Source organism: Pygocentrus nattereri, chromosome 8, assembly GCF_015220715.1.
Source record: "Pygocentrus nattereri isolate fPygNat1 chromosome 8, fPygNat1.pri, whole genome shotgun sequence".
Classification (NCBI taxonomy): domain Eukaryota; kingdom Metazoa; phylum Chordata; class Actinopteri; order Characiformes; family Serrasalmidae; genus Pygocentrus; species Pygocentrus nattereri.
The window spans coordinates 15,820,373-15,836,276 of record NC_051218.1 but is presented as its reverse complement, the minus strand read 5'-3'; the positions used below and the strand labels follow the sequence as shown (position 1 = coordinate 15,836,276).

The 15,904-nt window shown below is 39.0% G+C and overlaps 1 protein-coding gene across 1 annotated transcript; it reads right to left on the bottom strand.

Moving 5' to 3' along the window:
• Positions 1-1,460: 1,460 nt before the first annotated feature.
• kcnk4a (potassium channel, subfamily K, member 4a) lies at positions 1,461-15,062 on the bottom strand. Its single transcript, XM_017689454.2, has 9 exons — positions 14,949-15,062; positions 12,917-13,026; positions 12,113-12,367; positions 7,450-7,564; positions 7,157-7,317; positions 5,790-5,973; positions 5,287-5,423; positions 4,701-4,978; positions 1,461-4,007 (listed from the first exon to the last, which is right to left on the bottom strand). Exons 3-9 carry the CDS (start codon positions 12,299-12,301, stop codon positions 3,446-3,448), a joined length of 1,626 nt encoding a protein of 541 aa, XP_017544943.1. The 5' UTR covers positions 12,302-12,367; positions 12,917-13,026; positions 14,949-15,062; the 3' UTR covers positions 1,461-3,445.
• Between the last annotated feature and the right edge of the window lie 842 nt (positions 15,063-15,904).

The window sequence follows — 15,904 nt, the reverse complement described above, 5'->3', positions numbered from 1 at the left end:
TGTTTTATTAAGGTATAGAGTCATTCAAAGCAAAAGGATTTTAGTTAAAGGTCCACAATGTGTTTTCAACTTTGAACCAATTCAGTACAATAACCAACACATGTGTAAATAAAACGATTATCCCTTTATATATCTCCCTACATATACCTGGTTGGTATTTGCTTTGAGAGAAAAATCAGGCCATTCAAAAAAAAAGGAGTTTTTTTCTGTATAGCCCTGTATAAAGTGTGAAGAGAAATGTAGCCAGAGAAATTTTAGCATTTACAAACAAAGAAAATGAAGAGAGGAGAGGAAAAAAACACCCCAAAGCAGATTAGGGTTGATTTTCTGGGTGAGACGGATGGAAAAAAAGGCGTCCAGCCCCAGACATCAGTGCTCTGGGTGTAGAGAGGCAGTGTTAGGTGGGGCTGAGCTGTAGGCCCTCAGAGGTAGAAATTAGGGGAGCTTTGCCGGCCTTGTGGCGAGGCTCCTCACTAAACCACCATCATGTGTTTGTCCTCTTGCCTCTAAATACCCCCTTCACTAAGCACACCCGCCACTTATCCCCGCAGTCAAGCTTTCCAGGGCCTTACAAAAGCCATTCCTGGAGCTGTCTCCCTCTGGCCTGCAATGTTTTTCTCTCCCTCTCCTTCTCACTCTCATCTGCCACCCTGGGCATTTAAAAGCTCATCTGGCCAGCACTTTCCAATTTGTTTGGACCTTTCTATAGACATGTTTGTGTTTATGATCTATCTCAGGTTTTGTGTACATACTCTAAAATGGGGGATGGAGTAGATGTATGGAGGCCTATTCTGGGAAATGGAGAGCTATGTAAAGAATCAGGTTACTGTGGGTGACAAAGGGCATGTGTATATGATTCATTTCTCAGCCAACCGTTCACCTAAAGAGTTAATACATTTAATTCAGGCTGTATGAGCCCTTCGGTATCACAAGAAGAAGATGATGTTTAGTACATAAAAATGGTGGGGAAATATGGGAAATGGTGGGGAATTTATGGAAAAACAGCCTTTAGAGGGCGCCATTTGTTCATCTTCATGCCAAAACCGACCCTGCCATGGACAGCTTGGCAAAGAAGTAATATAGCAGCCATTAATAACAAACTTTTACATGAAAAGATATTCATATAATCAGCAAATGTATGTCACACACCTGACATCAAAAAGTAAAATACAGTAAAATAAAAAAAGGTTAACATTTGTAAAAGTTATGTGAAGCAATCCAGAAACTTCATTCTGGAAGTTTCCACAATAACATGCATGTCACATATGGCAAATAAGAAGTGCACATCAGAAAATCACAAAATATAGCAATCACTCAAAACACTCTGACTGTTTAAAAAAATACATTGACAAAAGGGAAAAGAATATCTTCACTAAAACAAGTTGTGGAAAGTGTAATGGTAGATGCAAGACTTCTGTAAATATTATGTTTCACTGTTTTCAAACACCTTCACAGGACCATTGTTTACAGGCTGTTTGATTAACATTATCATCATGTTTTTTTTTTTGTTTTGTTTTTGTTTTTTTGGACAGCAATATTATGTTAGCTTTTCGTTTGGAAGGCACTAAGCTCTCCAGGAAGTTGTGCGATGCAGCATTGCGTTCATGGCAACAAATATCTCAGAGGCATTCCAGGAGAAACTATAGAAAAACTACACCATCATTGCTTTGGGTGGATTTTTTGGGCTGGACTTATGCATAAAAAGATATGAATATTTTTTGCCATATGTGTTCAAATCATCATTACAACGGATTGAATAAAATACTGAAATGGCACAAATGACTCAGACAATGAGAACAACAAGCTAAAAGGTTAGGGTTAACCCTAAAACTAATCCTAAACCTAACCCTAACCCTAACCCTAAGCTTAGTAGTTTCATTGGCCGTGATGGTGATGGTAACTAGATCTAGTTATCTTGCCTCAGTTTGGCTCATTTTCTCATGCTGAAAATGTAAAATTCTTTATGTATGGAATGAATATCAAATGCTATTTCTTCACAATTTTGTTTGATGACCAAGGTAAAAGGTGCATGCATTCTAGTCTAGTTGTATTAATTCACCTATAGCTCAGTGGCTAGGGTAGTATTCAGGATTGGATGACACTACAGTGATTCCCAAATAGTTCATGTGTTTGTGTAAATGCATGCTGGATATCGTAGTGAGGAGACACTGCTGAATGATAACATGATAATATAAACTCGGAAATTCTGTCAAATTCATGAGGCTGAGGGATAATTCTGTACCATAAAACACTGCAAAACACAATAAATAACATGTATCATAATCTAGTTTTAGGAAAGAATGTCCCTTTAAATATAGTAATTAGTATTCACAACTGTAATCTCATCAACATAATGGTTCATTGTAGGTTAAGTCATACCGGTTTATGTCCACTCATTTTTCTGTGGTGCTCTCACAGTCCTGGGGGGCCAGTTTGCTTAATATCACCTTGTGTCTCAATTCAGGCACTTTGCACTACATTCTTACACTGTACACCGTGTCCTTCATCGTCTACGGCCTGGACTTTTGTAGGGTATTATTGTCTCAAACCAATAACATTAAACAGTAATTATAAATTACCAGCCATGTCACTGAATCATGTCTAAATGGTCAACAATTGTAAAATAAAAATGCTGATGGACAAAGACATTTAACTCATATGTACCATAAGGCAACAGTCACCCTGCTAGTGCTATATGGCCCACTACATATGGCAGCCTGCATCTACTAACTATAAACAGTGTGCAACATTTTATCTTTCTGAGGTTCTAGGACATGATCTGGGTAATGAAGGGGAAGTCATTTTTCTAAATTTCTGTAGAGAGACTTACTGATTCAGATTTCTTTGCAATGATGGTGATAGGAACCAGAGATTGCAATGTCTACAAAGCAAATATAGCCATTTTATTTTACTATCCAAACTGACCAGTGAACCTACTGAGAACCTGAGTTTCTATAGGTAATGTTAGTACATTAGGGGTAAACAAATAATAAAATAAATATAAAAAATTTGGTTTGGGGTTTTGTCTTAAAATGCCCTGTAAGTACCTCCACATAACGAACGTTATAAAAAATATGATTTAGGCCAAAAGTAAATCTCAAAACTATTGCAAAACAACATCTCAGGCATGAGGCAGCATATTCATAGCCATTTCATGTAATATCTCTTTGTAAGGTGGGTTTTAAATCATTAAACAATTTATTTGTCTGGATCCTTTCACCACCACTGTGAACAGTTCAGATCATTTCACCTTAAACCACTCTCAATGACTTTGTTTACATTTTAACCAGTGAAGTATGGAGAATTAAAAATTCTTGGAATTGTTGGAATCGTTGGAATTGCCCCTTAAAAACCCATTGCATTTTCCAGTGTGAACACACTTGACGCATACTTGCACTACAAAATAGATAGTGTACTACAGAGGTGCTTGATTTAAGACACAGCATCAATCTTTGAGTGGTGGAGGTGTTGGAGGATATGGTGGGGGTTGAAGTTCATTGCTGCACTCTCTCTGTATTCCTGAAGGACCCCTGTAGGGAAGTTGCCTCCTCATGCTTCTCCGCTTGGGCTTGCGAGGCCTGTTGGATCCACTTCCGGTCGGTTTGATGCGGTCACTCAAAGTGTCCGAAGACTCATCAATGTAAGCCAGGTTCTCACCAAAGAAGTCCAGGAGAGAAGGGCGAGGAGGAGAAGATGGGGAAGAAGGAGAAGGAGGTGGTAGAGCTGAACAACTTGCAACCAATACAACAGGGACGTCCTTCTCACTTAACTGCTTTTTCTCTGCTGCTTCGGACCCGGAAGCAGAGCCGGAGTCCTGCGAGTTCCAGTCTGATTCCGACCAGGATTCTGATGGTGTCTCGGATCTGGAATCTGACCCAGAAACTGATCTGGAGGCAGACCTTGACGCAGGCTTGGACTGGGACCTCAGCTCAGAACGGGAGACAGGTCTTGACCCGTGACCTGACATCAGTCTTGATCCAGGCCTCATCTCATACTTTGCATATAATCTAGAAGGAGATGACAACATTATTATTATCTATTGTATTTAAACAGACATTCTAAAGCATGAAGTGCAGAAAGATGTATGTTGTTGCTGTAATACGAAAGTATTACAAAAAGGGTTTTGCCTATGTTGCAAAAATCATGACTTGAGGTAAAGGATTTCACACAATTTTGTGTTGTTGGTCAAACAGTGGTTAGTATATAGTAATAGATATATTCGTGTTGATGACAGTGTGACCCCTGGTTCCTATCACCACCATTATAAAGAAATCTGTAACTTTTTTTTTGTGCACCATTTCTCATCAAATCACTATGAATGCCTGTTTACAACAGTTGTATTATTTAGAAAATTGGAAAAATACATGAAATTTCCCTTAACAACTTCATATGGTTTGTGGGATGATTTAGGTTTGCAGCTTGAACAATGGAGGCATAATATTCTTTCATTACTTGTTGGTTACATTAGCCTTGTAGTTGTAGTGCAAAACTAAAGAAAAAGCAAAGTAAAGATACCATTGGCTCATTAACTACATTTTGACTAAGGGAAAACTGTGTAAATGTAATATCTCTAAAAAAAAACAATTCTTTTTATTTAGCATCTGTTCTTATAACTTTAAAAATGGCAAGTTTAAGCTTCTTATAACTATTAGGATGGTGCATCAAAATGTAGTGAAAAGTGAAGAGACTCCCCCTCCCACCTGGTATCGGACGCGGTGTTATATCGGGAACCAGGCCAGCTTACAAACAAATGCCCATTCTCCCTGATGGGCTCAGCCTCCAAGGAGAGCCCATGAGGAAGCCCATCCACAGCTATTCGTGCGTGCCTATGGTGGGCACCACGGTGGCGTTTCCTCCGGCGTCTACGCTGGAGCTGAAATGGGTCATTAAGGTCCAGAGGGACAGGAATGCGGAAGTCCATGGACATGTTCTGGATATTCTGAGTCCAATCTGTGGCATGAGCTCTCAGCTCTTCCATCTTTGGACAAACATAGGGAGCAAATGGAAATAATTACACAGAGACCTAGTTGCATTGAATATATTTTTAAAAATCAAATGCTTCAAATTCATACTTTTATGCTGATAAGGATCATCTAGGGCTGACTAAATGTTACTATATCATAATTTGGATAGAAAAAAATACATAAGAAAAAATATGCAAGTATGTAAATATTGACACTACATTTACTGTAAGACATCAAGTAAGTTATAAATCCGCTGAATGATGTTATATATACTGTTGTACACCATTTGCAAAGGCAAATACAAAGTAAAACACACACCCACCTCTGCCCTGGTTTTCTTGGAGAGCACTCTGAGCCAGTTGCCTATCATAGTGAGGATAGAAGCGAAATAGGCCAAACCAAACACAATCCACAGCCACACCAGGGGTTTGTACATTGGGATGCCTTGTCTACGGTTATCTAGTAGGGGACAGACACACTGAGCTTATTCTAAATGTAAACTTCAAACTAAAACTTTCAGAACTCAAGTATCTAATGAAATTGCCAGTAACTATTCTAACTATTTGACTTTGTCAGGACTCAAAACTAAATTCTTAACTTTAACCAATATCTAAATGTATGTTCTTGGAAAATATACGTTTTCACTGAGGCCTGCTTAATCAGCTTGTTAAAACTTGAATGTTATTACCATCTTAAGCAGGGGAAATGAGCTAAATTAGAGAATGTTCTGTATGCCGGGAGAAAATATCTGCAAGCCTTCCCGCAAACCCAATGTAAATGCAATATCCTGCCCCTCTAATGACATTAACAATCTTAATTGAATACCTGCTACATAATCACCGAAGCCAACTGTTGTCAGTGTTATTACTACAAAGTATCCTGCCTCCAGAAGAGTCCAATGTTCCACTTCCTGAAACACCACGGTGGGCAAGGCGATGAAGATCAAACAACCAATCAAAATGGAGAACACAGCAGATATGACCCGTACGCTGGTGGGGCTCACCCTCTTCTGCAGTTATTCGAGAAAAGCAGGAAAAATAGCTGTTATTCCAACACATGCTTGATTTAAATACTCTACAAAGCACTCAACTGATGACCTTGGCCAAGACCATGGTCTTAAAACTACCCCCAAAACTACTACTACTTTTTCCCACTTCATCCCTGTCATCCTGCTAGACTACCTAACAAAAGAGGCAGACTGGTCAGAAGTGAATTGGCACAGCAAAAACTATGACAGTACAGTGGAGCTGGCTATGTTGCTGGTGCTAGCATGCCTAGTCAACTAACAGCTCTAAATACACAGAACAGGGTTGTCTTTCTGTTACCTCAAAACTCGACGTCTCTCATTCAGATTTGATTCATTAATTGGAATCAAATCTCTTCTGTGGTACAGTATGTGGAGCTGTTAGCTAGATAAGTTGGCACCTAGTGCTAACTATTACAGAACTGTGCTAGCTTAGCCAGCAGCCTAACAGCCCCACAAACAGAAGTAGTGAGTGAAACAAATGTGTATGGAAAACTGCAGCTTTACTGGTTGTCATAGCATCCTTGCATGCTCAAAATCATTACTGTTTTCTAACTGTTAAATCGCTGTCATCGGATCAAAACCTTGTTTCTCCAAAATGTTCACTTTACAGGAGAAGGAAAAAACTCCCTCTACTTTTAATGTAAGTCAGTGGAAGCAGACGTTTTTCCAAGTAATTTTGGGTAATTTCTTTTGGTCTATTCAACATGAATGTACACTGAATGTATAGGACCATGAATACTCAAATTATGTCAAGAAGTGAAAAACGACAATAATGGAGATACAAGGTTTTGTTCCGACAGCAGCGAAATGCTATTTAAGTGTTGCGACTGCTCTATGGCTTTTCTCAATCTTTGTGCAGAGTTGGTAGGGAATTCACCCCCCATCTTCAGTTCTGGGGGCCAATGACCCAATATCATTGCCACCTATATGTTTAGCTGTGTTAGACCAGACATGTTCTTTAGCTAAACAAGCCTGTCACCATGTGGTCATCCTTTAATTAGCACATTCTAGTATATTGAACCATGATATTGTGTGGTATCACATTTGACACACATGTAATCATACAAGCCATCCAGTTAACAATTTAAAATGCAGATTTTTGTGCAGTAGACTTTAACATAATCAAAAGGGTCCTTAAAGAAGCATGTTAGTTCAAAGCACTCACCAGGAACAGAGCCTCTATCTTTGCTACTGCCCTCCGGAGTATGGTTCCCAGGTGATCCCCCACTCCAGCTAAAAGGATTCCAAATATGGGGATCCCCACCAGTGCATAGAATATACAAAACAACTGGCCTCCCTCAGTCTTAGGGGAAAGGTTCCCAAAACCTGAGCAGTGCACATGAGAGAAAAGGGACCATTATGACCATTTGATTAGTAGTTCAACAGTAACACAGCATTGCACTTGCTAAAGTGAGGGATGACCAGTCTATCTTCAGAGAGGCAAACTGTGACACTCACCAATGGTGGTAATAATAGTCCCGCAGAAGAAGAAAGCATTGGAGAGATCCCACCTGCTGGTGAAATTAGCAGTGCTTTTAGCATCTACTCCAGCCTCAATGGCATCAACCACTTCCTGCAGAGATATGAAAAGATTATAAAATGTTAGATACTGTACTTCTGTGTGTACCCTATATGAGTGGTACCCAACCCTGGTCCTGGAGTAACCCTCACTGATGACATTGGCATTTTCCCTGGTGAAACACCTGATACTGAACTACTAGCTAATTCCTACATAGAAGCTGGTTTGTTAAAACACCAAAATGAGAAGGAATGTGGGATCAGGGTGCAACCATTACAAAAGTAAAGGTTCCTAGTTGACAATTGGCTTGGAGGGATGCTTCCAGTAAAAGCCTTTATTGGATATAGAACGTCATGCATAACTTATTTACGAGAACTAATCTTTAAATAAAGCACATAGACTCTGCCACATCATCAGAAACACTGGCTCAGTCAGACAATTTTCCCATTTTCAGTCAATCATGAAAGTCAAGCAGGGCAATGCATAAAATCATGAAGATGGGTTAAAAGTTTCAGTTAATTTTCATATCAAACTTCAGAATTTTTTAATGCACAACATGTCTAACATTAAGGTGCATGGATTACAACAGATTGATGAATTTCAATTTCTGTGGCCACATGCAAATAATAGGGTCAGAATTTTGTTTAAACAACATGAATAAATTAACCCAACTTGCTTTGTGTCAACAGTTCAAGCTGGTCATGGTGGTGATGTAATGGTGTAGAGTTTGAATATCATATGCATCCCTTTATGGCCATAATTCACCCATCTTCTAATGACTTCTTTCAGCATGACAATGCAAGTTGTCACAAAGCACAAGTCATCTCAAACTAGTTCTATGAACATGACAATGAGCTCAGTGTATTTCAAAGGCCTTCCCAGACACCAGATTCCACATAATCCATTAGATCACCCTTGAGATGTGGAAAAGTAGGAGATTTGCAACATGAACAGGCATCTGGCAGATCTGTAGTAATTACATGATTTAATTATGTCAACATGGACTTGAAGGAATGTTTCCAGAATGTTGGAATCCATGGTACAAAGAATGAAGGCTGTTCTGAAAGCAAAGGGGGTCCAATCTAGTATTAGAGGAGTGTAATAAATTGACAGGTGCATATATGACTATATGAATATGAACTGATTTACCCAACCTGCGTTATATTAACAGGTCAAGCTGGTGCTGGTGGTTTAATGGTGTGAAGAAAAAATGTATATATATATATATATATATATATATATATATATATATTTCAAATTTCATCACAGGACCTACAGCAGGCTCTTGCTACTGTGGATGTGAAAATGCATGAATCAACTATCAGAAAGAGACTACACAAGTTTGATTTTCATGGGAGGTGTGCAAGGAGGAAACCTTTGTTCTCTAAGAAAAACATTAAGGCCAGACTGAAGTTTGCCAGAGAGAATGCAGACAAAGTCCATGACTTCTGGAATAATGTTCTTTGGACAGATGAGTCTAAAATTTAATTATTTGGACACCAGAACAGAAGACATGTTTACAGCATTCCAAGAAAAGAATCTCATACCAACTATGAAGCATGGAGGTGGAAGTGTCATGGTTTGGGGATGCTTTGTTCTTCAGTGGTCAGGACCCCCATGGACCCTCACAGAGCAGGTATTATTTGGGTGATGGATCATTCTCAGTACTGCAGTAACACTGACATGGTGGTGGTGTGTTATTGTGTGTTCTGCTGGTATGAGTGGATCAGACACAGCAGTGCTGCTGGAGTTTTAAATACTGTGTCCACTCACCGTCCACTCTATTAGATGCACCTGCGTTGTCCGTTCACCCTGTTGATGCAAAGCCAGAGGTGACAGCTCATCTCTTGCTGTACAGTATGAGCTAATCATCGTCTAGTCCTTCAGTGGTCACAGGACGCTGCCCACAGGACGCTATTGGCTGGATGTTTTTGGTTGGTGGACTGTTCTCAGTCCAGCAGTGACACTGAGGTGTTTAAAGACTCCAACAGCACTGCTTTGTCTGATCCACTCAGACCAGCACAACACACACTAACACACCACCATGTCAGTGTTACTGCAGTGCTAAGAATGATCCACCACCCAAACAGAACCTGCTCTCCATTGGGGCCTTGAGCACTGATTAACAGGGTAAAAGGGGGCTAACAAAGTATACAGAGAAACAGATGGACTACAGTCTGTAATTGTAGAACTACATAGTGCAAAACGTATGGAATCACCAGTCTGGGATGAGCACTCATTCAGACATTTTATTCTGTAGAACAAACTTAGATCAAAAACATGATGCAATAATAAGGTCATTCCAAAGTGCAACTTGTTGGCTTTCAGAAACACTAAAAGAAATTAAAAAAACATTGTGGAAACAAAGTAAATGTTACTTTTATTGAGCAAGCACGGGGAAAAAAATATGGAATCACTCAATTCTGAGGAAAAAAATATGGAATCATGAAAAACAGATAAACAAAAGAACATTTAAAATACATCACTAGTATTTAGTTGCACCACCTTTGGCTTTTATAACGGCTTGCAGTCTCTGAGGCATGGACTTGATGAGTGACAAACAGTATTCTTCATCAATTTGGTGCCAACTCTCTTTGATAGCAGTTGCCAGATCAGCTTTGCAGGTCGGAGCCTTCTTGTGGACCATTTTTTTCAATTTCCACCACAGGTTTTCAATTGTGTTGAGATCTGGACTCTTTGCAGGCCATGACATCGACTGAATGTGTTGTTCTCCAAGGAATGCCTTCACTGTTTTTGCCCTATGGCACGATGCATTGGCATCTTGGAAAATTATTTCATCATCTCCAAACATCTGTTCAATTGAAGGGATGAGAAAACTGTCCAAAATGTCAATGTAAACTTGTGCATTGATAGAAGAATTAATCACGGTCATCTCCCCAGTGCCTTTGCCTGACATGCAGCCCTATATCATCAAGGACTGTGGAAATTTGGTTGTTTTCTTCAGGCAGTCCTCTTCATAAATCTCACTGGAACGGCACCAAACAAAAGTTCCAGCATCATCACCTTGTCCAATGCAGATTCTTGACTCATCACTGAAGATAACTTTCATCCAGTCATCCACAGTCCATGATTGCCTCTCCTTAGCCCATTGCAGTCTTGTTCTTTTCTGTTTAGGTGTCAATGATGGTTTTCTTTTAGCTTTCCTGTATTGAAATCCCATTTCCTTTAGGCGATTTCTTACGGTTCGGTCACATACATTGGCTCCAGCTTCCTCCCATTTATGCTTCATCTGTTTAGTTGTACTTTTTCGGTTTTCAAGACAAATGGCCTTAAGTTCTTTGTCTTGACGCTTTGAGGTCTTTCTTGGTCTACCAGTACACTTGGCTTTAACAACCATTCCATGCTGTTTGTATTTGGTCCATATCTTGGATACAGCTGACTGTGAACAGCCCACATCTTTAGCAACCATGCGTGAAGAGTTACCTTTTTCAAGAAGTTTCACAATCCTCTCTTTTGTTTCAAGAGACATTTCTCTTGTTGGAGCCATGTTTCTTGCCACTCCACTTCGTCCAGCAGCCCTCCAAGGTGTCATGACTGCAGGTGTTTTTAACTGCAGACTAACGAGCAGATCTAATCTGAGGCAGATGTCCATTTAGGGAAAGGAAATTGACTGGGTGTGTCCTTATTTTCTATCTCCAATTTGAGTGATTCCATATTTTTTTCCTCAGAATTGAGTGATTCCATATTTTTTTCCCCGTGCTTGCTCAATAAAAGTAACGTTTACTTTGTTTCCACAATGTTTTTTTTAATTTCTTTTAGTGTTTCTGAAAGCCAACAAGTTGCACTTTGGAATGACCTTATTATTGCATCATGTTTTTGATCTGAGTTTGTTCTACAGAATAAAATGTCTGAATGAGTGCTCATCCCAGACTGGTGATTCCTTACTTTTTGCCAGGGGTTGTATATAGTAAGCGGAGCTGATAAAATTCTACGAGTGTAGAAACAAGGAGGTGGTCAGAATGTTACGCCTGACCAGTGTATCTTGCTGAAATGTTTAAATTGGAGTTTTATTTAAACAGTTGACCACACTTTGCACAAAATTCTCTGGTTTGTATTCAGTTCTTTTTGTTGATTTTTGTTAGGAAAAACCTGGAATGATTGACTTTGCGTTTAGTTTTAATTTTTGTTGGATATCATGCCTTTGATTGTCGAATACACTTTTTGCAGCTTTTCAATTGTGTGTTTCTTTCTGGCTCATGATTAAATATAGTGTCTTGTTCACACTATCAGTTGGGCCTGTTTGGTGTGTCAGGTGATTCACAAACAGTCTGACAGTTGCGCTTTGAAAGTAACTAAAAAGTAGCACACTACTTTTCAAAAAGTAGTTAAAAGGTAGCCACTGCTCTTTCTGGAAAATTAGCTAAATTTTAGCTAGCTACAAATTTTGGGAAAGTACCTACAAAGTAGCTAACTACTAATTTTTCAGTAGCTATCCCAACCCTGCATATATATGAATATTTATGAAAGCATATCTGTGTATGTGCTTCTATGGGTGCATTTACTTGTGTGAACTAAGGTGAATGGCTGTAACAGAAACTGGTACTCTAGGATGCTCATTTTTACCTGCTTATACAAATGTACCTGAGTGAACTTGCTGAGGCTGCTCTCTCTGACGCAGGTGTGGTTTTGCAGAAAAGCAAGGCGAGAGTTGAGAAGCTTCCCATAAGCCAGCTCTTCTCTGGGCGTCTCCAGCCAGCCAAACACCAACGCCCCCATTACCAGATACAACAGCACGGCAGCCAGGATCGTCAGCAGGGTTGAGCAACGCATGGTTCTTCAGCACTCCTCTGGGATTCTGATTCAGGGGGTTTCCTCTGTCATGTCCACATGAACTAGCTGCAGGGGAAATGAAAGTGCTAATTGCTGTCTGCAGGGGAAATATGGCTGCTAACTACATTTCTGTCTAACAAGATCAGGACCAAACATATGCATGTACACTGCCTGTCAAGACTGGAAATAGCGCGGCTTCTACGTTTGAAATAAGCCAGAAATATAATACCTGCACAGCTTTGGTTATCAGGAAACAGCAATTATTTTTGAAAGGCTTTGAAAAACTCAGCTTTATCTTCATCAAAGTGTGTTCCTCAGTAAGAAGCTAGGTTTGGTTTGACAGGTTTCATTTCCAAACTGTTGTTAAAAGCACATTTTGAAATTGTTTTTCCAAAAATAGTTTAAACACCTGAGAGCTTTGAGTGCTGCGAAAATGAATGAAGTATGCCATAATTCCCAATGCAGCCTAGGTCTTGCATCATCATGTGCCTTCAGTTTTGCAGGTTTTACAAAGAAAAACAGCAATATCTATACAGCTTTTTAGAAAGAAGCTCACAGGCAGTGTAGGTCATTTCACTAAGCAATCTAATAGAAAGGTGAAAACACACTGGTCACCTATGACACTGTGCTGTCATCCCAAAAAGCAGTCTTTTCCTCCTCCATCACAGTATGTCATTGCTCACTCTTCCTCGCATTCAATATCCTTTACAGGAACTTACGCCAACCTGTGGAGCACAGTGGCCAAAAAATGTGCTAAACAGCTCCGTATTGAAGACATGTTGGCGGGAAGCAGACACGGGACAGAGTATCATAAGCATAACAGATCAGAACACAACAAATGACGCCATAGTAACAGGGCCTGTGGTGGAGGTCTGTGTAAACACACTGTTCTAAAGCCTGCTGACAGCACCCTGATGCACAGCAGGACATTCAGCATCACTGGCACATGCTCACATGCATACGAGAAGACGGCACCAAAGCAGCATTTATTACAGTTTAAAAATCATTAAGAGGTCAGATTAGTTCTTAAATTGATAATGAAAAGCAATTAAAATGCAGCAAAAAGGGAATCTTTCAAAATGTCTGTATATTTTATTGGTTAAAATATAAACAAAGTCATTCCATAGTGGTTTGATTTGAGATTTGCTACTTTAAGGATGTTTACAGTGTTAGAAATTCACAGTGGTGGTGATAGGAACCAGATATGTTCCTATATCTGATATATCAGATATATATCTGATATATCTGAAAAACAGATATGTTTTTAATGCCATTAAAATCTCCCTCACAGAAAGCTATTACATGAAATGATTATAAATGTGCTGCTTGATGCCAAATATGTTGTGTTACGGTTGTTCTGAGATAACATTTTGGTCTAAATTGTATTTTTTTTAAATCCATTCATGATAGAGAGGTGCACTTTAGGCATTTTAAGAAGAAATTGACATTTTTTAAAGAACATATATATATATATATATATATATATATATATATATATATATATATATATATATATATACATACACACACACACAGACACACACACACATATGTATAATATATAGCAAATAAAATGGCTATATTTTCGTTGAAGACATTGTGACCAATGATTCCCATCAACTCAACTCTAAAGGCATCCAACTTGGTGTTTCTTTACAGTGCACCATTTCACATCTTACCACTTTGAGTGACTGTTTACATTGCAACAAGCAAATGACACAAAACTTTTGAAAAATTCACCTTTTAAATAAAACACCTACATTATGGTTCTAATTGACTTTTGCTGTATATAACAAATTTTAAGGTTTTAGGATAGTTACCCCTCTAATACCAGGATTTCCAGGTTTCCTTTCCTCACTCCTGTATCACTGCTCAGTCATTTTGCGCTGTTGTCCATTTTGTCCATGCAATTACTGAATAATAAGGCTTATAATGTAATACGCTTCAGAATTTAAGGGGTTAAAATTTGGTTGCCATAGTATCAACAGCCAAAACAGAAAATATTCATGTATTAGAAGAAATGCTTACTAAAATTCACAGCATATGTTAAAAGAAACAAGACATGAGGCAATAAATTAGTGTTCAGAATTTGCTCAATCACTGCCGAACCACAGAGTACTTCAGTAGTACAGTAGTAACTACAGATCAGGCTTATTTTAAGAACTTTGGGAAAAGAACATTTTGCCATTTAAACGCACCAATGACTGATCTAACAAACTCTAACTGACAGTCTCTCAGACATGTATCAAGCCTAATGTTGGACTAAATTTCAGTGTTAGTGGAGAATTACCATTTTCAGCCTAGGTTTATGCTTAAACTGGGGCTGGAAAACCAGCCATATATGGATCTGCACTTCAGTTCCTCATTCATAACTGCTTTATTAACTGCTTAACTTCCACAATCATTTCGTAGTAGTTGCTCAATAAATCTCTAAACAATAAGACAAGAGTTTGAGATGTTAAACCACTCTTAATGCAAAGACGTTTCACTTACAAAACACTGTACCGTTTAAGAGACTGGAACAAGCAGATAACCTGAGGGCCATGTTGACTTTAGCCTGTCTAACTCATGCACGCATGTCTTGATAAAAAAAAAATCCTACTCTGATTGAGATGGTAAGTTGCTACTGTGCCACAAGGGTTCTTACCTCAGTGAAGAGAAAAGATACAAGAGCATGAGATTCCAGCAAGTGACAGTCAGGAGTTCCCTCTGCGCAATAAATGAGAGGAGTGTGTGCAAACACTCTCCTGGTGTTTCCCCATTCCCATGCCTTTACATCAGCCCGCCAGTGCACAGGAGAAAGAACAGAGGACATAAGACAGACAACAGACAGAACAGAGATCAGAGATGTGCTGGAGGAGGGTAGAAGAGAGAAAGATAGGAGGAGGAGGAAGATAGTTTAGGGATGTAGAGGCACACAAATAAATGTTTATCTGTCTCCATCTTATATTTCTAAACCACTTTCATTGCCCATCCTTTGCTCATCCCTCTATTTTTAGTCTCATGTTCATGTCTTTACGTATGATCTTTGTGTTTTTATGCATGAACTTGATGCTTAATATTCCAGTGACATAAACCACAGAGATGCTTAAATGGGAATTCCTCCCATTTTTCAAAATATCTCCGAATTAAATCAGTGAGGTGTAAACTGTCATTCAGACTGGTGAGATGTAAAACGCTCTGTTCTACAGAAACGTACAAAGTCAGATGTAATCATAATTGTGGTGACAGGTACTTAAGGTTAAATGGAGCGTTTAACAGCTTTAAAAGCTCCCTCACAGAAAGTTATTAATTAAATACATTTCTAAAATCCATTCACTGGGGAGAGATGCATCAAGGGTGTTGTAAGGCAAAATAGCCCCCAATTTCAGATTTTTCAGACATTGTGATCCCTGGTTCCTATCACCACCACTGGAAAAAAGATCGGAATCTGTTTTTCTACAATGCTCCTTTTCGTATTTAAGCATTTTGTTTGAATGATTTTATGCACAATTTAATGATTGAATTATGCAGAAATTCTGACAAATTTCCTTTTCAGAAGGATTAAAGTAAAAACCAAGAAAACTGGATTACCCTTGGATTTCACATGGAATCATTCTGGGC

Bases quoted from the DNA above. Each gene is read 5' to 3' on its own strand.
- kcnk4a (XM_017689454.2), bottom strand. From the start codon at position 12,301: ATGCGTTGCTCAACCCTGCTGACGATCCTGGCTGCCGTGCTGTTGTAT. The intron at 7,318-7,449 runs GTGAGTGTCACA...TGCACTGCTCAG, and splicing joins GACTATTATTACCACCATTG to GTTTTGGGAACCTTTCCCCT. The intron at 5,974-7,156 runs GTGAGTGCTTTG...GAATAACTGCAG, and splicing joins AGATAGAGGCTCTGTTCCTG to AAGAGGGTGAGCCCCACCAG.